The sequence below is a fragment of the Gnatocerus cornutus genome, chromosome 3 (assembly GCF_029298725.1).
Source record: "Gnatocerus cornutus isolate USDA-ARS CGAHR chromosome 3, icGnaCorn1.1, whole genome shotgun sequence".
Lineage (NCBI taxonomy): Eukaryota > Metazoa > Arthropoda > Insecta > Coleoptera > Tenebrionidae > Gnatocerus > Gnatocerus cornutus.
In genome coordinates this window covers 20,789,587-20,810,379 of record NC_142235.1, presented here as the reverse complement: position 1 = coordinate 20,810,379, position 20,793 = coordinate 20,789,587, and the positions used below count along the sequence as shown (strand labels likewise).

At 41.7% G+C, this 20,793-nt stretch overlaps 5 protein-coding genes across 7 annotated transcripts; 2 read left to right on the top strand and 3 right to left on the bottom strand.

Annotated features, from left to right (window-relative positions):
* The first annotated feature begins 764 nt into the window (after positions 1-764).
* On the top strand, positions 765-5,099 carry LOC148178043 (putative fatty acyl-CoA reductase CG5065). Its single transcript, XM_088033463.1, has 8 exons — positions 765-880; positions 3,059-3,317; positions 3,368-3,765; positions 3,814-3,923; positions 3,967-4,159; positions 4,208-4,441; positions 4,548-4,805; positions 4,936-5,099. Exons 2-8 carry the CDS (start codon positions 3,096-3,098, stop codon positions 5,033-5,035), a joined length of 1,515 nt encoding a protein of 504 aa, XP_087889589.1. The 5' UTR covers positions 765-880; positions 3,059-3,095; the 3' UTR covers positions 5,036-5,099.
* On the bottom strand, positions 5,048-12,068 carry LOC148178042 (uncharacterized). Its single transcript, XM_088033453.1, has 2 exons — positions 11,946-12,068; positions 5,048-11,418 (listed from the first exon to the last, which is right to left on the bottom strand). The coding sequence occupies exons 1-2, from the start codon at positions 11,955-11,957 to the stop codon at positions 5,107-5,109; spliced, it is 6,324 nt and encodes a 2,107-aa protein (XP_087889579.1). The 5' UTR covers positions 11,958-12,068; the 3' UTR covers positions 5,048-5,106.
* LOC148178039 (putative fatty acyl-CoA reductase CG5065) lies at positions 11,982-20,759 on the top strand. 2 transcript variants are annotated; one of them, XM_088033461.1, is made up of 4 exons: positions 11,982-12,069; positions 17,246-17,454; positions 19,308-20,251; positions 20,305-20,759. In XM_088033461.1, the coding sequence occupies exons 2-4, from the start codon at positions 17,254-17,256 to the stop codon at positions 20,696-20,698; spliced, it is 1,539 nt and encodes a 512-aa protein (XP_087889587.1). In that variant the 5' UTR covers positions 11,982-12,069; positions 17,246-17,253; the 3' UTR covers positions 20,699-20,759. The 2 variants fall into 2 exon arrangements, with proteins under 2 accessions (XP_087889587.1, XP_087889586.1); XM_088033460.1 differs by lacking the exon at positions 11,982-12,069 and adding an exon at positions 16,725-16,851.
* On the bottom strand, positions 12,077-12,719 carry LOC148178041 (uncharacterized). The gene is made up of 2 exons (XM_088033469.1): positions 12,425-12,719; positions 12,077-12,374 (listed from the first exon to the last, which is right to left on the bottom strand). Exons 1-2 carry the CDS (start codon positions 12,544-12,546, stop codon positions 12,215-12,217), a joined length of 282 nt encoding a protein of 93 aa, XP_087889595.1. The 5' UTR covers positions 12,547-12,719; the 3' UTR covers positions 12,077-12,214.
* Positions 12,756-13,799, bottom strand: MED31 (mediator complex subunit 31). Of its 2 annotated transcripts, XM_088033467.1 has the most exons (5): positions 13,722-13,798; positions 13,411-13,668; positions 13,260-13,367; positions 12,886-13,212; positions 12,756-12,828 (listed from the first exon to the last, which is right to left on the bottom strand). In XM_088033467.1, the coding sequence occupies exons 2-4, from the start codon at positions 13,421-13,423 to the stop codon at positions 12,887-12,889; spliced, it is 447 nt and encodes a 148-aa protein (XP_087889593.1). In that variant the 5' UTR covers positions 13,424-13,668; positions 13,722-13,798; the 3' UTR covers positions 12,756-12,828; position 12,886. The 2 variants fall into 2 exon arrangements, with proteins under 2 accessions (XP_087889593.1, XP_087889591.1); XM_088033465.1 differs by lacking the exon at positions 12,756-12,828 and having other exon boundaries at positions 12,835-13,212; positions 13,722-13,799.
* Positions 20,760-20,793: the final 34 nt, after the last annotated feature.

Genomic DNA, 20,793 nt, shown 5'->3' with positions numbered 1-20,793 from the left:
TTTAATGGACGAATGTCAATACCGCAATAATGAGAAATTCAAGTGTTAGAAAAGAAATCATTTCACTAAGCAAGTTATTCACATCGTCGATTTCATCAGCAATGTTATTCGGCGGTTCCGAGGTCACTTGACCAAAAAAAACTCATTCAGACTCACGCATCACCAAAACTTGTTTTTTAATAATAATCTGCGTCATAGGGAAAAAATCTGAATCGGAAATTTGGCAATTTTAGGAACATTGTTTTCGGGTAAATTCTCACAATTTTAAACACCTCCAAGGACTTTTGTGGGATTTCCATTTCACCCAGACATTTGTTTCTACTTAAGTTATTAACGATGTCGTCGCCAATACGACGTAAATGATTTTTAACGATCGTTAAGGCGAATATCGGATGGATTTTGTTTTCATCGATCACTTGACGTCAAAAGTTTTATTAATAAGTGGAAAGCCAAAAATGCGTCACAAGATCGCAATTATATAAAAAAAGTGGGATATTTGTTTTTACGGCACTTTATTTGAAAATGTATTGTATAAAACTTTTCCAATCCGCTAATTCTGCGAAAATTTTATACAATTAACATAAATAACATGATTGGACGCATAAGTCAAATAGTAATTAAAACAAAACTTGTTGCTTCTCCTGATCAATAAACATTTTATTGAAAAGAAAAACATTCGAACGATCAAAGTACGTCTAGAAAATTGTTCGTTTTTCGCCCCACCTTTGGGAAACAAAAGAAAGCGTTCCTAACCAATTTACGTTTTATTAAATCAAGTGGCCGAAGATAACAGCGTTAGAAGTAGGCTGTGCTCAGACAAGTGCGGATCGACTTAGGAAGTTTGTTCAACCTTAGTGTGCCGTGCGTTTTGTTTTTAAAGGTAAGTGCTTAATATAGTGTTTTGTTGATCAATTTATTTGGGAATAAAAATTGTTTTTAATATAAATGGAACTAATAGTGTTACTTCTAGTTATTTTATCTCCGCAAAATTAAATTAAAGCACGCTAGATTCAAAAACTCCCCTATTAAAAAAATTGAAAGTTGGCTATGGACTATTATTTTTTAGGTATTTGAGTTTGGAAATTTGTACAATTTGTAAAAGTGGAAAAGTGCAATCAGAACATTTGTCTTAAAAATTGAAAATTAAAAAAAATTTAAAATAAAAATTTAAAATGCTCTAGGATTTGAGGAAAAAAATTGTTTTTATCACCGCTAGTTTGGCATTCGTGACGCCGGAAAATTGTAATTTTTAGCAATTTTCTATTTTTTGTGAAAATAATTGCCAATTTAAATTATGTTCAATGTAACTGTATAAAAAATTATTATTAAGTTAGTTGCTTATGACGTGACAATTGAAAACTACGTTTACACCAAATTATGACAAGTCACTCAACTCGTTCTTCTGAAGGTTAAGTTGGCCCTGTTTTTTTTTTGAACAAACTATTAATAAACACCGAAAAAGGTACATCAGGTGAGACTTTTGTTGGGGTCCAAGAACTCATCTGAGATATTTTTAAAGTAAATTTTGAAAAAACTCAAAAATCTCCAAAAATTACATACATATAGTAGATTAGACGTTGCACCCCCAAACTATTGGTGATAATCTAAGTAAAAGTAAAAAAAGTGCTAAATCTAGTACTATTTTATTACCAAATTATCTGCCGAAATGATTATTTTTAATGTTAATCAAAGGTGGCTTTGGATTTTAGCACGTAGGTCTTAGGGAATTCCCCAGTGATTGAACGGTTGACACATGAGCGTAGAATCAACTGGGGTTAGGGGGCTTAATTTCATAATTTGGGTGTCGGTAACAGAAAACGGCAAACGAGTGCTATTTGCTTTGCGTCATAAATGTACACACAAAACAAAAAAATTGCCACATTTTACACAACGAAAACAGAGTCGTTTAATGCCGAAATTTTACTGCATGATACGCCAATTTTAATTTTTTTTTTAAATTTGTAAAATCGTCGTGTAAGAAAAGAAACCCGAAAAATTTCAACGCAGCCTTTGATTAATATTGAAAAGAATCTCACTCTGTATCTAGAAGACATGTTTTCGGACGTCACGGCCTACTGCAAGCTAATTTATTGATCGCCCTGTATTTAAAATAACAAAGTTGGCAGCTACTTCCGGTGTATCTGACAGTTACCGGAAGCTGATGTTAAAATCATACATTGATTGTTTACTTTAGTAAGTCGTAAAATTTTAAAATTCCTCTATAAATTGTAAAATTCATTTTTTGGTGTTTATTACTCGCTTAGAAAATTAAAAATTGGTTTGAGGAAAATAGGCAAGAAGCCAGAATTTCTGCCTCCAAAACCTTGTAATGAGTCGCGGGTTCGATACCCGTCCAAGTCGCGTTTTTTTTTTCATATCTAGACGTCACAAATTGCTTTGTGTGACCGCTAATTGTACATAAAAAAATCAGGGATTAATAGGTGTCATCAATTAATGATTTTCAACTAAAAGTTGTTTTTGATATGCAAATTGGAAAAAATAGCATAAAAAACTTGTTTTATGTCCGATTGTATTTTTACGAAATCGTTTATTCATTTTATTGACAACTCACTCATAAAAAGCAAAAAGTAAATAAATAAGCAAAAGAAAAATAAACCAAAACTGTTTTTATCGAAATAATACAGTCGCGCCCAAATCGTTTTGGGCATCATTTTAAATTGATTTAAAAATTTTTATTTAGGGTAGGCCATGACGAAAGAGATTAAAAAAAGTAATCTCGGAGTGATATTTTTGTTTTTAACATAACCGCAATATGTAAATAAGAAGAAATCCGTTGAAACAAACACAAGATTCAATAATTTACTGAAAATAAATCAAATGACAACTTTCAAAATCCTGTCAATTTTTTCTCCGACATACCTGTTTTTTCAAATGTCTTGTTGAAAACTCAGCCCCCTAAAATTTTTAGTTTTCAAAAACCACTCCTCCATAGTCGGCTTTGAAATTTCATATCATGTCTTTTGTTTCTGTCAAGTAATTTGACGTTTGACAAACTGAGCATTTTGAATTAAAAACGCAAAAACTGTTTCTTTTTCAGTTTTTTGACAGCAGCTTGAAAACCAGAAGTCCCCAAAATGTCGGACCCCGCGCCAAACCTCGCCGACCACCCCGACAGAATCGCCCAAATCTTCGCGAACAAAACTCTGCTCATAACCGGCGGCACCGGTTTCGTTGGCAAAGTCTTCATCGAAAAACTCCTCCGCACGTGTCCCAACCTCCACAAAATCTACATCCTCGTGAGAACAAAGAAGGGTAAAAACCCCAACGACCGCATCAAAGACATCTTCAACGGGCCGGTAAGCCAGTTCCCTGTATGAATTTCTTGCATTTTTAACACACTCCGTAGTTGTTTGAGTTACTCAAGAAGCAGCGAGGCGAAGACATCGTGAAGAAAGTCGAAGCAGTCGCCGCAGACATGGAGGCACCAGACCTGGCACTGTCCTCCGAGGACCGAAAGAAACTCACGGAAGAAGTAGAAATGATTTACCACTGTGCGGCGACGATTCGCTTCGACGAGAGTCTGAAAAAGGCGGTTTTTTTGAACACCCGCGCGACGAAGTTGATGCTGGAGTTGGCGAAAGAGTGCAAGAAATTGGTGCTTTTCTCACATTTAAGCACCGCGTATTGTCATTTACACGAACGAATTTTGTACGAGAAGGCGTATCCTCCACCGGCGTCGCCGCACCACGTCATCAAGACGTGCGAGTGGATGGACGAGAGGAGTTTGGACGGCATCACCGGCAAGTGAGTGTTGCGGTGGTGGTTTTGGTTCTTTTATAAGCGTTTTTGTAGGATTTTAGGGGATATTCCTAACACCTACGCCTTCACGAAGGCGCTGGGCGAAGGACTGGTCAATGACGAAATGGACAATTTGCCAGTCATCATCCTCCGACCATCAGTCAGTAAGTTATTGATTCTCTTTGTTATTTTTACCCTTTTTGCTAGTCGTTCCAGTGTGGAAAGACCCCTTACCCGGATGGACCGACAACATCAATGGCCCCATGGGTCTCCTCATCGCCGCCGGAAAAGGAGTGTTACGGACCATGTACTGCCAAGGCGACAGCTATTCGGATTACATCCCCGTGGACATCGTCGCCAACGCCTTAATATGCACTTCGTTCTTTTATCTACAATCAGAGTGAGTAATTGGTTTGAAACCAACAGAAGTTTACTGTCATTTCCGCAGTCAACGGTTTTTCAACGTCACGAGTTCGTCTCAGTACAAAGTCTCCTTTGAAGAAGTCATTGATATCGGAAGGAGCGTCGTCACGAACGAAATTCCCTTCAATGGAGTGTTGTGGTATCCTGGAGGATCTATGAAGAAGTACCGGTGGCTGCACAACGTTGAGTTCTTCCTGTTCCAGCTAATCCCGGCTTTATTCCTGGATGGGTTGCTGGTGCTGCTGGGATACAAGCCGGTGTAAGTGTGCAGGCAATCAGGGGAGGATTAAGGTCCTTTTATGTCCTCCTGAGTCTTTCTTTGATTGATTCCTCAACTCTTGATCTTAATCCACGCATCGTTTCAGGCTCCTCCGGGTACAAAAAAGGATTTCCAAAGGCTACGAGGTCTTGGAATACTACGCCAACAACCAATGGGACTTCAACAACGACGCCAGTCTAGCACTAATAAATTCTTTAAATCCGAAAGAACGAGCAACGTACAAACTCGACGGTGATGGCATCAACTACTACCATTACTTCACCGACTGTATACGATGCGCGCGGAAGTTCATCCTGAAAGAAGAAGACGACACCATCCCAGCCGCCAGAAGACACATGAAAGTGTAAGTAGAAACAAGCAAAAAAGAAAAAGGAAAAGTTCTCGTCGGACTCGACTAGCGCGTCATGCATCTACATTCACACTCGCGCGAAATTGGTCACTTTCCGCACTTGTTACATAAATGTCTATTTCAGGATGTGGTTCGTGGATAAGATCTGCAAAGTCTTAATGGTACTCGGCTTGGTGTATTACCTCTACAGCCGCTTCCTGGCGCCTACATTGAAGTCCTTTTAACTTAGAAAATCATTATAATTAGAATTTTATTGGTAAAAGTCTGTAATAAAATTAAAACAACAAATTTCGTTTTATTTACTCAAAAACTTGGCGATGGTCTTGGAGGACGCTAACTGCGCGGCCGTGCGTCCTTTTTGATCGTACAAATCCCTCCTCGCTCGACACTCCACCAGTAGCTTAACACTTTCCAAGCTTCCATGGTGCGCCATTAAATGTAAAAGACTGCGCCCGTGCTTATCGAAGATGTTGACCACCATGTGCTTCTTGTCTTCGCGCAACAACACCTTCAACACCTCCAGATGCCCCTCAACAGCCGCGTTCTTCAGCGGCGTGTCTCCGTTGTTATCAGCTTCGTTGATCTTCAACCCCACGCCCAACAAGAACTTTACGGACTCGATATCTCCATCGTATGCGGCTTGGTGTAGAATCGTCTTCGTCATATGACCCGCCATGTTGAAGACTTTCAGTTCGGGCGTCTTCCGCCAGAGGTGGGTGAAGCACTTGGGGTTCTTCAGCGCGTAGAAGAGGGGAGTGGCGCCGTATTTGGACGTGGCGTAGGGCGAGGCGCCGAACTCCAAGAGCTTGGTGACGTTGGGGAGGGACACTTCCGCCGCCACGTGGAGGGCGGTTTTCCCATCCCCGTTCTTCATGTCGATGTCGATGGAGGATTTGAACACCTCCAGCAAGGTGGTGAGGATTTCCGGCTCCAATCCTGTCGCGTAGTGAAGAGGGGTGTTACCACGCGCATCGCCGCAGTTGATGGACATCCCTTTCTCGGCCAGAGTTGGTATGACCTTGACACAACCCCCAGAAACCGCGAAGTGTAAGATAGTCTGCTGGAAGTGGTACCGCTTGTTAACATCGAAGTTCTTCGTCTTGAACAGAAGCGGCTTGTAAAACGAGCCTTCCTTAAGAGCCAGGTCTAGAGGAGTATGGCCATCGTCGTCCACCACGTCAGGGTCAGCGCCCGCGTTTAACAACGCCGCCATTTTGTCTTTCATGTTTAACTTCACCGCGAGGTGAAGAGGAGTGTAACCCTTCCGGTTCTTCATATTAAGAGCGCCACGGCCATAACTCAACAACTGCAAGAAATTCGGATGATGACCATTCTCGATGGAGTTGTGCAAAGGAGTGTTTCCTTCGTCGTCCACCAAGTCGACTTTGGCTCCCTTCTTCAGAAAGGACTGAACTAACGTGGACCCCGCGCTCGTCACCACGTGCAACGGGTACTTCCCGTACCTCCAACTCTTCTTATTGAGGTCAAAACTCACCTTCCCCGCCAGAAACTCAAAGACTTTAAAGTGGCGATTGAACAGAGCCTCCTCGGCGTGGGTGGCATCTACTGGAAGAGTCTCCATGAACAACTTCACCATGTCAAGGGCGCCGCTTTTGGCCGCCGCGTGTAAAATCGAGCGGCCTAAATAAGTCGTCGCGATGTCGTATTCGACGTGGTGCCTCCTCAACACCTCGAAGATGTGCGGTTGTTCGGCTTTAAGCGCGTCGTCTAAAGGAGTATCACCGTCGGCGTCCACCACAATCGGTGACGCTCCACAACTCAGAAGAAGTTTCACCACGTTTAAGTGACCGCGACTCGCCGCCAGGTGGAGCGGCGTTCGATTGGAGTTCGTCCCCCGATTGACGACGTGGTCGCGTTCGACCAACAAAGAGACGATTTCGGTGATGCCAAACGAAGCGGCGTAGTGGAGGGCGGTGAGCCCCACAGCATCCCTCTCTTCACTCCGAGCGCCTCTTTGCATCAACGTGGTGACGAGTTGGCACCACTGCATCTGACACGCGAGGATTAAAGGAGTGTCGCCTTTACCCGTCGCCTCGTTGACGTCGTCGCCGAGCAGCAACTCCACCACGTCGGCGTCGCGGTAGCCGCTCTGAATCCCCACGTGAAGAGGTGTTAAGCCTTTGGAGTTCTTCGCCGTGACGTCGCCGCCGTGGGCTAACAATATTTTGATTATTTGAGAGGGGGTTGGGCACGTGGCGGCGATGTGTAAGGGAGTGTTGCCCGCCCCATCGCGCCCGTTTACATCGCAGTGGTCCAACAGTTGTTCCTCTATGAAGACGACGTCTTTGCGGGCCACCGCCGTGTGGAGGGGTGTCGGATCGAACGCCGCCAACAGCCGGCCGAGGGATGAACATCCCTTCTTTAACAAACTCAAAGGGGTGCGGTCGTTCACGTTTTTTACGTTGACGGAGGCGCCGGCTTCCAGGAGGAGTTTGCAGGAGGACGTGTGCGCTTCCTGTACCGCCAGGTGGAGGGGTGTGTACCCGAAATGACACGACGCGTCGAAGAAGGCGCCCAACTCCAGAAGGAGTTTAACGCAGTCAGAGTTACCATTCCACGCCGCCAAGTGGAGAGGCGTTCGCTCGTAAAGTCCGTCTTTGGCCTCGAGATCCGCACCGAACTCCTGGAGGACTTGTATGGAGGAAGTCAAATCATAAATCGCCGCCAGGTGAAGAGGCGTTCTTCTGTACTTATTGACCACGTTCGGGTTCACACCCTCTTTGAGTAAAAAACAAACGAATTTGTCTTCTCCGGCCATCAGAGCGGTGTGAAGCGGTGTCAAACCATTGTTGTCTTGAGCCTCAACATCCACTCCGTGGTCAATGAGCATCTTACCCACACCCAGAGACCCAGAGTGCGCAGCACTATGAAGAGGACTCCTCCTGGAGTTATCCACAATCTTACAATCACCACCGCGCGCTAAGAGATATTTTAACACCGCCTCCAGGTCATTCAACGCGGCGTGGTGGAACGCCGTCCTTCCTTCGTTATCAACAGAGTTGATATGAATCCCTTTCTGCAAGACAATATCCGCTTCTTCGAACTGTTGGTTCTCCAGCAGCATGTGAAACAAGTTCATTCCGAACGGATTCGGTTTCTCATCGTCTGGAGTAATTCGGTTGACACAATACAACTTGGCGCCGTTGTCCAACAGCAACTCCACGATCTTCTCGTGCTTTCGGTCGATCGCTTGAAAAATCGACGTGGTGAAGTGATTGGTGTGGTAAAACTCATTGGGGCTGCAGCCGCACTCCAGAAAGAACTCCACTAGGTCTTTGCGCCCGCGGACAACAGCGAGCGACATCACCGACGGCTCACGCAAAACAAACGCCGCGCCTTTGCGGACCAGAAACTTCACCAGCTCGAAGTTGCCGTTGAACGTAGCTATGTGAAGTGGCGTCCAGTTGTCTCCGTTGGGCTTGTTGATGAAGACTTTGTGGTTGTCGAGGGAGAGAAGACGGGTGAGAAACTCCCCTCGGTTGAACTTCGTCGCTACGTGGAGAAGATTACACCCGGAGGAATCTTCAACGAAGGGAAAGTGTTGAACACCGGCGAAAATCGCAGAGTAGTTCATTCTGATCGCGTAGTATAAAAGAGAAGCGTGGGAGTAGTTCAACAGTTCTTGCTTCTTGTAATTGAGGCACTCCAACAGCCCTAGAGAGAACGAGCGGTCGGCGTAGTCAAAACAGTTCGAACCAAACGTGTCTTCTTCATAGGGGTCGTACAACTTCCCCAACCGTTTCACCACGTCCTGCAGGTCTTGATCGTCTTCGCGAACCCCTCGGAGACGAGCCGTTTTAATCACGAACTTATCGCCGCGGTCTTCTGTCGGAAGTCGCGGGTGTTTGACCCCGTAGGAACACAGAACATGCAGAGGACTCCTCCCGTGTTTGTCCTTGAGTCCAACACCGATGGAGTCGAACTTCTTGTACAACAAAGCGACAAACGTGGGGTCGTTGGATGACAACAAATCAAACATGAAACGAATATTCCTGCAGTCCTCTTCGAAAATAAAGTCGTGGAGGCCCCTAGGTGGATTCTCCGCCAAGAAGGAGGCACAGAAGAACTCTCCGGTTATGCGGTGTTCGAATTGGAACTCGTCGCCGTGGAGGCGTAAGAGGCCTAGAAAATCGCCGTTTTTAACGTCTTCAACAAACCTGTCGCTGCTTCTTAGGTGGAGTTGATGGTACAGTGATGGTAAATGCGTTTTGACGGCCGCAATCTTGTACTGTTCCATCCGATGGGTCTTCGCGTCTTCTATTAGACTACTGAGGCGGCTGAAGGACCCGGTGCTCTTCCCCGACAAGTAGTGCTTGTACCGGCCTTCAATAAACGCGGCGAACATGTCGGTGAGCGTGTAGATGGTGTCCAACAGCTTCGGGTCTTTGAAGAAGATGTCTGTCAAAATGTGCAATTGCAGAGGGACCCCCAGGTACTCTTGGTCATCAACAATTGTTATGTTTTCAAAGAAATGGGTCGTGGTAACTCCACAGCGACACTGCATGTATTGTCTTTGTTCCTCCTGAGTGAACGGAAGGAGATTCATGGCGAAGACGCCCAAATTGATCTCCAAAAACTTTCGGAAGTTGTTGTGGGCGCTGATCCATTGCGACACTCCACCATCCCGGAGTGTTAACACTGTGTTCACGAAAGAAGTAATCAGATCGATGTCCAACTCCTCCAGAGAGTCCCACAGGATTATTACGCGTCTCTTCGGGAAATGCCACAGGAGTTGGGTTTCAAACCCCTTGTACCCCCTGGTTTTGGCCGTGAAATCCACGATGTACCTCCACGCGTCTTGGTCCTCATTGAACAACTCCGCGTGGTCTTTCAAGGTCATTTTGACCACGAAACAATCACGAGGCGCGTTGTTCTTCAGACTATTAAAAAGAGTGGTTTTGCCGGTCCCCGGATGCGACGTCACCACCTTGATTTTGTTCCGGAAGTGGTCTTCAACTTCGTCTTCTTTGATCACGTCTCCGGACTTCTTGTACGGTTCCAACTCTTCGATTTTACCACTGCTGGTGAGCCACTGGAGGCTTTGCTCGACGACCCGAAAATGGTGACTCGGATGTTCAGTGTTAAGTTCTTGCGCTACAACCTCTTCAGGGAACTCCTGGTTGGTCACAAACATGTTGTATTTGAAGAAGTTGAGGCGCCGATTGGCCACAGAAATGTCGACGGGTTGTTTGTTGAACTTATTTTGGACTGATTCGAGGTGGCCGTTGCAACTTAAGAGGATCTTCGACTTGTTAAGATCGTTAATAACACCCCAATTTAACATTATTTTCGTAAAAGAACGCTCGATGTAACATGGGGGTAAATTCTCCAGAGGCTCCCCGACGGTGAAGGTGTCACTATTAGCGATTTCCACCAGAGCTGCGACTCCAAGAACCGAACTGTTGATTTCCTGCAGTTTGATCGTCTTTTTCCCTTGCAGCGACAGGGTGAAACTCTTGGAAATCCGCTCAAAATCGCTCTTCTCCAGGTCTGCTAGAGTCCGCAACGTCCTCCAGGTGACGAAATTGACATCGTACCCAATCAAAACAACTCTCTTCTTCTTGTTGCAACGCCCCAATAACCCGAAAATTGCATCAACTTGCTCCTTCTTCGCGTGGTCGACCTCAACCACCAGCGGCAACTCGTCCATGAACCACAACACTCTCGCTTTTTTCTCTTCGGCGAGGTCCTCGACTCTTCGTATCCCTGTGGTGGTGAGACCGAACTTCAACGCCGTCATGCTGGCGCGCTTCAAGTCATTGACCACCGCCCTCGACCAAATATTACCAATTCTAGTGTCAATTAGAGTCAAATCGAACTTCAAAATTGCCGCTTCGATGAGTGAAGTTCGTTCGTTGCTATCTTCACCACTCACTGGGAGGATCATGGGGGAAAAAACCAGTTCTGCCAACTTGGAGACTACGTCGCGTTTCGTCAGTTTGAAATTTCCCGCCCACCAGCTTCGCATGAATTCGATGAAAGTCGTGTAAATGTCGCAATGGAGGTTCGTTTTCAAAATGGCGCCAATCGATTGTTTTAAATAGGTGTCGTTTTGTTGGTTGGCGTAGAGAAAAAACCGTCCGAAGAACCCCGAAGTGTCGTGACCTTCGAATTTGTAAACCGAGCAATTGCGCCCTCTGTTGGTGTCCAGTAAAGTCTCCCCAACACAACCATGCCGCCGTATGTAAACCTCCTGGGAATCCCAAGTTAGTTTCGTTTGATCCTTGAAGTTGGCAGTCTTGTTTACGTACAGAATGTAGTTGAAATTCTTGGAAGTCACGCTGTTTTGGTACGATTTCAAATATTTAGCGAGACTAAAATCCCCAGTTGGTGACGTCAGAGAGTTCAAGGCGAAACTTTTGGTTTTTTCGCTGTGTTTCAACTGAAAGAGGAAGACTTTGATGGCTCCGTTGGAAAATTTCACGCGAAGAGTGATGTCGTCGAAATCGCCGAAAAATTCGTTGTTGGTGAAGAGTTCAAAGTCGATGACGTTCGGGGAAACACTGAAGTTCAAAGAGTAGAAGGCGCACAAGAGCCATTCGTACTCTCGGCCGCGGTCGGACGTGCCGGCGCGCTTCTTGTACGTCTGAAATGGAAATTGACAGAATATACAGGATGTTCCATTAATAAAATTACGAATTTCGTTTTTTTTTTCTAACAATTTCTTCCTTTGAAGAAATGTCAAATACCTAAAAACACAAGCGAAAATCGATTCGGTATCATAGCAAAACGTAAGAAAATTTTACTTTATAAACGGGTTACGTACTATACTTTTTCTTTGACCTTGATCCATTATTAAAACTACGATAATTGCCAGTGAATATCACAAGTCAACTTCAGAAGACTAAAAACAAAGCGGCCAACTTCAGCCATGACTTAAGTGCCTCTTTAGTCACGGTTTACGGGTCACTTAACTTAAATTGACTTAAATGATCTAAAACGGAATATTTTAAAACCAAGATCATTGTTTTATTAAAAAAAAAGTCGTTTATTAAATGATGACAAACCGTTTGGTGGTTCTATTTATAACCTTGGGAAATCCAGTCGACTTGATTAATCACCGCGGCGTGTTTCTAACCTTAAAAATAGTCTTAAAAACAAAAAAAAACTTACACAGAGAGACATGTCACTGGAGAAGAACAAATTGGGGTGCAAATAGGGCGCGCAGTTTGGGGCAAATCATCATTTTAAGGACTCTGAGAAGAGAGCATTGCGCAACCTTCTACACCATTACATTGTAAGTCGAGGACTGATTTGCGGAAGTTTGGCGCTCCCAAATCAGTTATTTTAAGATAACAATGACCGGTTTTAAAGTTAAACAAAGATTAAATTTTATTTATTTTTGTACATAATCAATAAATTAGAGTTCGCACGTCGGAGTCTCAGTAATCGTAGTCGTCATCCCTGTCCAGCGAAAAGCCCCCATAGTCATCATAATCGTCAACTCCAGGGGGCACGAAAGCCCCATTCAAAGCCTCTGCGATCTGTTCGCCGAAACCCAATCGCGTTGCCACACCATAAACCAGTCGCATCACAGCCAACCTTCAAAAAAATTATAAACAAAATTCCCCAAAAAAATAGGAAAAAATTACCTGAGAAAATTGATCGCGTTGGTTTCTTTCTGTCGCAACACCAAACCTTTGTTTTTCTTTTTTTTTGCTTCACAGACACATAAAAGAGCCACAACCACAAGAAGGACGAGTTTGAAATTCATGACTGACTAGTCTTTAAAAGCGTCCGTAATAAAATGATTGATGGACGTATAAATTAGAACCATGTCAACTATTATTAAAAAACATAACGTGTTGTATGAATTTGGTTTGAAAGTCAATAGGATGCAAGTATGGGCGACTTGGATACAGTTATAGGAAAGTTGGTCAGACTATAAGTACTGTTATAATTGTAAATAGTGCGCAATTCTAGGGACTTTGCGTTTCTTACCTTTGGGATTTTCTCGGGAAAAAAAACAGGAAGAGGAAGGAGCGCAGGCTTGCCTCTACAAATTAACCAAAATCGTTTAATTATACAATATAATAATCCCAATACAACTAACCTTAGCTAATCTTATTATTAATATGACCATTACTTTGGCTATTCTGGCTATTTTGCTCTGTAGTCCCATTAGTATTTGTGGGGGTCAAAAGCCTACTTCTCCGCCTCGTGTAGTGTTGCCACAGTAAAATCTGTTGATCATCAATGAATTTCGAGCATTGCGCATTAACCAATTCTCTCCGAAAGTGTTCATATTGTAACAAATCCAAGAAATAGAGACACATCGGATATTTGAGATATTTCGCATATTCTGGTTGTTTCCAATACAGGAGATAGTTCAGGTAGTTCACAAAGGTGCTGTCTTTGAAGTAGCCCCTCTGAGCAAGGACTGAAACCCACCGTAAAAACAAAAATAAAAAAGTGAGGTTATGTTACAATTCAGGTAGTTCGGGTTTCCGAGACACTGCACGAATTCCAGCTCGATCTGGAAGCGGAGGCGTTGCTGCTCGTCGGTTTCGGGGGCCCCGGGCATGTAGTTCCACCCTGGAAATGGGGATTATTAAAGAAAAATCGACGATTTTCTTACCTTTGCCGGCCATGTTTGTTACGTTCGTGTTTTGTTTGTTTGTTTCAGTGTTGCCAGATCAAAATTTCAATGATCCCTAGATTGTAACTAAAAAATTCCGAGAAAATCTCTAGATGCTATGAATTGTGTTTGGCCCGCTCTAAACTTCATTTTTCCTGCAGAGGATTTTTCGACAATTAGTTAATTCCACCCAAAGTCACAAAAAGTCGAAATGTAGGCAACCAATTATACTCGCATCGTTCTCTTATCTTTTATCAACTAAAAAATGAAGAAAATGTGGTAATGGAGTTACGTAAAAATCGTTAAATCACCTCAAAAAACGTGTTTTAATGACTTTCTTTCTCGGCCGTTGCCTGGGTATCGTAACCAAACAAATAAAAAGTGAATAAATTAAACATTAAACTTTCCCTCTTGCGATAAACGGTACGCGCTGTGCAATTACCACTGTCTTGATATGTTTTCAGGTCAACGGACTTTACGCCCAAGGTCGTTATCTAGATTGGAGTAGTTCCGCCGTTCCGCATTGGGTAGTTCTTCATTTCTTCATTGTAGATGCAAATTTAGGAAAGTCACCTTCACACACTTGTGATTGTCGCTTTTACTAATTTTATACAATGCATGATAAGTTTTATTGAGGGCCCACGCTGTGTTTTCAATGAATTCTTCAATTGATTACAAATTTTAGGGTGGAATTTGCTTTCTAACTATAAATCTCTCCACCTGTGGAGTTGTGCAAGTTTGTGGTAGAGTAATTGAGCGTCCGTTCTAAGAGTGACCACGTAAAGGTCAGGTCATAGAGTGTATTATAATATGTCATGGGCAAAATTAAGTTGTACGGATTTTTTTTCGGGTTAAAAAATAATCAATTGAACTACTAGGTAATAAGAGGTCACTAGAACTACTAACACTTTACCTACTCATAACGTAAGAAAATAGCAATTTAAATCTTATGTTTTTGTGCTAATAAAATTTGGTTTAATTCTACGTAAAAATAAGCGAGATTTCGATCGCAGAAGTTTGAGTTTGGAAAAAATCAAATTTTGGAATTTCGAAAAATCTAAGAACGAAATCTTAACTAAAAAATTGTGAGAAAAATGATGGCAAAAACCGTTTCTCAAAATCTGTCGTAGTTTTTGAGATATTGAGCAAAATCATTTTCGAACCTTCAAAATTTTGGCCCTCTGGCGACGACCCAAAATTTCAAACGCCTCTAATTCAGTTAGTAGTTGACGTACGTAAAAAATAAGGATATTTTTGGATTCAGCGCAAAATTCTGCGTTAAATGAGCCTATCCAGCTCAAATATCCTGAACAAATAAACAAGATATCGACCAAATTTCATTTTCACAGGGTGTTTTTAGGGTCATTTTCAAAACGCTGATTCGGAATGAAAACTGCGTTTAATATTATTGAATTACATATTGATCAAAAGAGCAGCTCGAGATCTATTAACTATCCAAATCTCAGATCGATCGGGCAAATAGTTTACGAGGGGCGATCAAAAAACGAAAAATTGTAAATTTTTCATCGATTGAGCCGCAAAATTTTTTTGCCCAAAAAATTGATCATCGAATTTTCTACTTTTGAGAGCGGATTCTAAAGCAAAATGAGCCAAGAAAAACGATGGTAGAAACCGTTTCTCAAAATCATTTTTAGTTTCGGAGATATCAAGCTTTGAAAATTTTCCAACAGAAAATTGAATATCCGAAACTTTGATTGCTCATAACTCAGTTATTTCTAAACCAATTTTCACAAGTATTGCCTTTTTGAATTCTACGTGAAATTCTGCGAAAAATGAGCACCAATGTGTTAAAATTGCCTTATAAATAAGCGAGATAGCAACCGAGAGTGATTTAGAATCTGAAAGGCAGCTACTTCTAACATTGAAAAAATAAAAATTTTGAATTCGAACTATCGAAAATTGATTTCTAAGCTAAAAAATCACGAGAAAAACGATTCCGAAAATGTTTGTTTAATATTTGCCATAAATCCAAAGATATCGAGCAAAATCGTTTTCGAACCTCCAAAATTTTGGCCCTCTGGCGACAACCCAAAACTTCAAACGCCTCTAATTCAGTTATTTGTTGACATACGAGAAAAATAAGAGTATTTTTGGATTCAGCGTAAAATTCTGCGTCAAATGGATCAATGTAGTTCAAATTTCCTTAACAAATAAACGAGATATCGACCGAATTATATTTTCAGAGGGTGTTTTTAGAGTCATTTTCAAGTCGCTGTCCCGGGGTAAAAACTGCGTTTAATATTATTGAATTATATATCGATCGAAAAAGCAGCTCGAGATCTATCGACTGTCCTAATCTTAAATAGATCGGGCAAGTAGTTTACGAGTGGCGATCAAAAAACGAAAAATTGAAAATTTTTCATCGATTGAGTCGCAAAATTTTTTTGCACAAAAAATTGACCATCGAATTTTTGACTTTTGAGGGCGGATTCTAAAGCAAAATGAGCCAATCTTACGTTTTTGGATTCTGCGTGAAATTCTGCGTAAAGTGAGCCTAAATAACACTAAAATTTTTTAAAATTACTCAAATCTGAAATTAAATAGACGATTTTTGCTGTCGGTTTTGGAGTCCATATTTGCAAAGTAGAGATCGAAATACATAAAATAGAGAGTTTTGATCAAGATACAACTGTTAATTAGGAAAAAATCGGCAGAAATATGCTTGAAATCCACAAAAGAATCTTTTTATCTGATCTCCTTCAGTCCTTCAAATTCAGAATTTGTCTCAAAAGTGTCAAAATAATAGTGTCCACACTTTTATTTTTATTTTATTTTGAGCGTCACTGTCCAAATAAAAAATTAGAAAATAAATTAACACTCGCTCGATGTCGCACTGTTCACATTCAAGCCACTCGCTCATAACTTTCGTACATTTCCTTACACAAAGTGCACAAAACAATCAAAACTAGCGCAATTGCAGCGTTGCACTTATGCAAGTCCAGTCCCTTTAAAAATCGCCTCTTCGTATCCAATTATCATCAACCACGCCTGATTTCCATACGCAAACATCTCGCAATAGTTCAAACAACAAAGAAAATCTCTTGAAAAAAGCTCTCTTACGTAAATCCAAACATCTTTCGATTGCAAATCGGACCGAAACGGTACATGTTGTAAGAAGAGAAAAATAAATCACAGGTGAAAGTAGACAATTTACTTAAGTTAAGACACAACGGTAATTTGCAATGGAAATGCAAAAGCATGCATTTAATGAAGGCTTTGTTTCGTTGGTTCATCTGCGAGATGAAGAGTTAAAAGGGTAATTTTATTGCGGTCTGATTGCTGGGCCCCCACCATGGGACCCTCGCAGTTGACATGGTAATAATGGGTGGTTTATGGTACTTGTAATAAGTAATAAGACAGGTGCCTTTGTTGGTCATTCTTGCAGTGCACGTCGATAAGTGATTTCCTCCAGCTAATTAGGTATGATTGTGTTAATTCATCGCGCAAATAAGATATTTTATGACAGTCATAAATTAGTAATGAAGCTGTGACTTTTATTTAATTTCCTAGGTGTTAATGATCACGTTTTAGCCACTTTTTGGGCGTTGTCAAAACTCCGCGCTTCGCGTTTTTCTTATCACAGGTCACTGCCTCCTCGTGCTCGTTGCATAAAAGGTTAAACTAAAAGACATAAAACTGATTTTTTTCTTTACGAAGAAATGTCATAAAATACCACATAGCACTTATCGTCACGCCTCCTCCACTTGCGTAACAGTAACGCAACACCAAATTATATAATTAGCGTTCAATTAACCCTCCGCTTTTCCCATTTTCCGATCAATTCTTTCTTATTAATTAATTATTATTATTACAGACGAAGTTATGATGGCAGACCAATCACCAGTGGCGGAGTTTTACACGGATAGGCAGATTCTGATCACGGGCGCCACTGGTTTTATGGGAAAAGTCCTGATCGAGAAGTTGTTGAGGTCCTGTCCGAAATTGGGGACTATTTTTTTGTTGGTGAGGCCCAAGAAGGGGAAGCAGCCAAATGAGAGGCTGCAGGACATCATTAATAGTCCAGTAAGTCACTTTTAGTCTACTAATTATGGAGAAAAATGGACTGGAAAAGTGGAAAAGTCTATTGATTACGAAGCTGAAGTCCGTTTTGGTTCACCAGGTCCGGATTTAGAGATATTCTTGTCACAAAAAAATGTTGCTCAAAAATTTTGAGATTTTGTACAGATAATCAACATGTTAGAGAAAGTAACCTCCCAAATTTCATTCCGCTAATGTCAAAACTACTAAAGTTACAGATTCGATTTAAAGAAATTGGAAATTTTTGGCCCGTTTTGAAAACAAAAATTTCTAAAATCCGTCCCTAATCTTTAAAAAATGTGAGATTTGGAACAGACAGTCAACAAGTTAAAACTAGTAATTTCTCCAAATTTCATTGCCCTAGCATCAAAACTACTAAAATTACATGTCTGAATGAAAAATATTGAAAATTTTTGGCTAGCCTTAACGATAAAAATTTCTAAAGTCCGTCCCTGTTGTTCAAAAAATTTGAGATTTAGTACAGATAATTAACCTGTTAGAGGAAGTAACCTCCCCAAATTTCATTCCGCTAATGTCAAAACTACGAAAGTTACAGATCCGATTCAAAAAAATTGGAAATTTTTGGCTCGTTTTGAAAACAAAAATTTCTTAAATCCGTCCCTGTTCTTTAAAAAATGTGAGATTTGGAACAGACAGTCAACAAGTTAAAATTAGTAATTTCTTCAAATTTCATTGCCTTAGCATCAAAACTACTAAAATTACATGTCAGAATGAAAAATATTGGAAATTTTTGGTTCGCTTTGAACATAAAACTTTCCAAAATCCGTCCCTGTTGTTCAAAAAATTTGAGATTTAGTACAGATAATCAACATGTTAGAGAAAGTAACCTCCCCAAATTTCATTCCGCTAATATCAAAACTACTAAAGTTACAGATCCGATTCAAAAAAATTGGAAACTTTTGGCCCGTTTTGAAAACAAAAATTTCTTAAATCCGTCCCTGTTCTTTAAAAAATGTGAGATTTGGAACAGACAGTCAACAAGTTAAAACTAGTAATTTATCCAAATTTCATTGCCCTAGCATCAAAACTACTAAAATTACATGTCTGAATGAAAAATATTGAAAATTTTTGACTAGCCTTAAAGATAAAAATTTCTAAAGTCCGTCCCTGTTGTTCAAAAAATTTGAGATTTGGTACAGACAGTAAACATGGTAAAGAGAGCAACCTCTCTAAATTTCAATCAGCTAATGTCAAAAGTACTAAAGTTACAGATCCCATTTGAAAACATTGAAAACAAAAATTTCTAAAATAAAATTCTAATATCTTCAAGTCCTGACCTGATTTATGCAATAAAAACCAACGAAATCCAAAGTGCAACTTCTTTCGGTTCGTGCGTTTTTTGTTATCAGCATCCACTGAAATAACTCCAATGTGTGCATAATTTAATTAGCTTAGAAATTCGTCCAATCAACACATCCCAAGTCCGGACTAAGGGGGGGGGCTAAGGGTGCTGTAGCACCGGGCCCCACTTTCCCAGAGGCCCCTTGCCACGTAAAAATTTGCTATAGAAATTGAAAAAATACAAATCAAGTACGTACGGATTTCTTTGCATAATTTTATCGATGGGCCCCCTTTTACGATCTAGCCCCGGGCCTCAAATTTTCTTAATCCGGGCTTGACACATCCAACCAATAAACGGAGAGTTACGATCGAGTTAATTGTTTCGTTGCGTTTTTTGTAAGAAAAAACACTGTGATAACGACGGAGCCAGCCAATAGAATCAATCCTTTTTATGTTTTATTCCGATTTCTCCATTTTGTTACGAATAAAGGGTGGACCTTCAAATAAACTTAAAAATCCTTATCTCTGTCCTCTAGGTCTTCGACAAGCTGCGCGACCAACCCAACAGCGACAAGCTCCTCTCCAAACTGTCTTGCATAAACGGCGACATTCTCCAACCCTCCCTAAATCTCTCCAACGACGACCAAATGACCCTCCAAAACACCATCGAAATCGTCTTCCACATGGCAGCAACCGTCCGATTCGACCAAACCCTCAAAGCCGCAGTGACTCTCAACACCGGCGGCACAAAGAACCTCCTCGATCTCTCCTGCACCTTCAAGAACCTCTCGACTTTCATCCACGTCTCCACTTCGTACTGCCACTGCAACGAAGTGGAACTCCAAGAGAAAATCTACCCAGCCCCCCACGACCCTCGCAAAATCCTCGATCTAGCCACCTGGATGGACGACGACCTCCTCAAGACTTTAACACCAAAATTAGTAAAGACGTGGCCGAACACTTACGCCTACACCAAATGTTTAACAGAGCAACTAGTGTCTGAATACTCATCGAAGTTGCCTGTGGTGATCACCAGACCGTCGATTGTGGTAGCAGCGTGGAAAGAGCCGTTTCCTGGATGGGTGGACAACCTCAATGGACCGACGGGGCTGTTGGTGGGGGCGGGGAAAGGGGTGATTCGGTCCATGCATTGCGATCCTAATCTAGAAGCCAATATAGTTCCTGTGGATAGTGCTATAAATTCCTTGATTTTGATTGGGTGGAAGGCTGCGACTACCCCATCCAATGACGTGAGGGTCTTCCACATCACTTCCAATAATGATAATAGTATCACGTGGGGGGAGGCTCTGGAAAAGGGGCGGAAACACTTCTACGACAACCCCTTTAGTGTCTGTCTGTGGTACCCAGGCGGCAGCATCAAGTCCAATTATTGGTACCACTTGATCGCCGTGTTTTTTTTACACGTGATCCCAGCCTACTTGGTCGACTTCTTAATGGTACTAACACGAAACAAACCGTTGTAAGTTAATCTAGTAGGCTAAAACCAGCGAAATTTGCAAGTTTTTTTTTCAGTTTGGTACGAACCCAGAAGCGCATCCAGAGCGGCCTTGAAGTCCTTCAGTACTACACGACACGGCCTTGGTACTTCCACAACGAAAACTTCGCAGATCTTTGGGAAAAACTCACGGATCAAGACAGAAAGATATTTTACACCGACCGCACTAAAATTAACTACGATAAGTTCATTTTGAACTACGTTTTGGGGGCGAGGAGGTATTGCGTGCATGAAGAACCGGAAACGCTTCCGTACGCCCGAAAAATACTCAAAAGATTGTTCTATTTGGACGTTCTGAAGAACGTAGTCTTGGGACTTTTGTTTTTGTGGTTGTTTTCGTCGTACGCTAGCTTGTTTTTGAGTAAAATCCAGTCGCCAATGATTTTTAACAATAGCAGGAAGTTAGGTTAGAATTTTGTTTTTTTTTGTAATTGTGGAGGTGGTTGGTGTGAAAATAAAGTGTTTCAAAACTAAATTTGTTTCTTACCCCCGATTTTCACTTCACT

Excerpts from the sequence above, each read along its gene's own strand:
- LOC148178043 (XM_088033463.1), top strand. The coding sequence starts at position 3,096 with ATGTCGGACCCCGCGCCAAACCTCGCCGACCACCCCGACAGAATCGCC. Across the intron at positions 3,924-3,966 it reads CATCCTCCGACCATCAGTCA|TCGTTCCAGTGTGGAAAGAC; the intron begins GTAAGTTATTGA and ends CCTTTTTGCTAG. Across the intron at positions 4,442-4,547 it reads CTGCTGGGATACAAGCCGGT|GCTCCTCCGGGTACAAAAAA; the intron begins GTAAGTGTGCAG and ends GCATCGTTTCAG.
- LOC148178041 (XM_088033469.1), bottom strand. The coding sequence starts at position 12,546 with ATGAATTTCAAACTCGTCCTTCTTGTGGTTGTGGCTCTTTTATGTGTC. Across the intron at positions 12,375-12,424 it reads AACGCGATCAATTTTCTCAG|GTTGGCTGTGATGCGACTGG; the intron begins GTAATTTTTTCC and ends ATTTTTTTGAAG.
- MED31 (XM_088033465.1), bottom strand. Across the intron at positions 13,213-13,259 it reads AAACCCGAACTACCTGAATT|TCCTTGCTCAGAGGGGCTAC; the intron begins GTAACATAACCT and ends GGTGGGTTTCAG.
- LOC148178039 (XM_088033461.1), top strand. The coding sequence starts at position 17,254 with ATGATGGCAGACCAATCACCAGTGGCGGAGTTTTACACGGATAGGCAG. Across the intron at positions 17,455-19,307 it reads AGGACATCATTAATAGTCCA|GTCTTCGACAAGCTGCGCGA; the intron begins GTAAGTCACTTT and ends TCTGTCCTCTAG. Across the intron at positions 20,252-20,304 it reads CTAACACGAAACAAACCGTT|TTTGGTACGAACCCAGAAGC; the intron begins GTAAGTTAATCT and ends TTTTTTTTTCAG.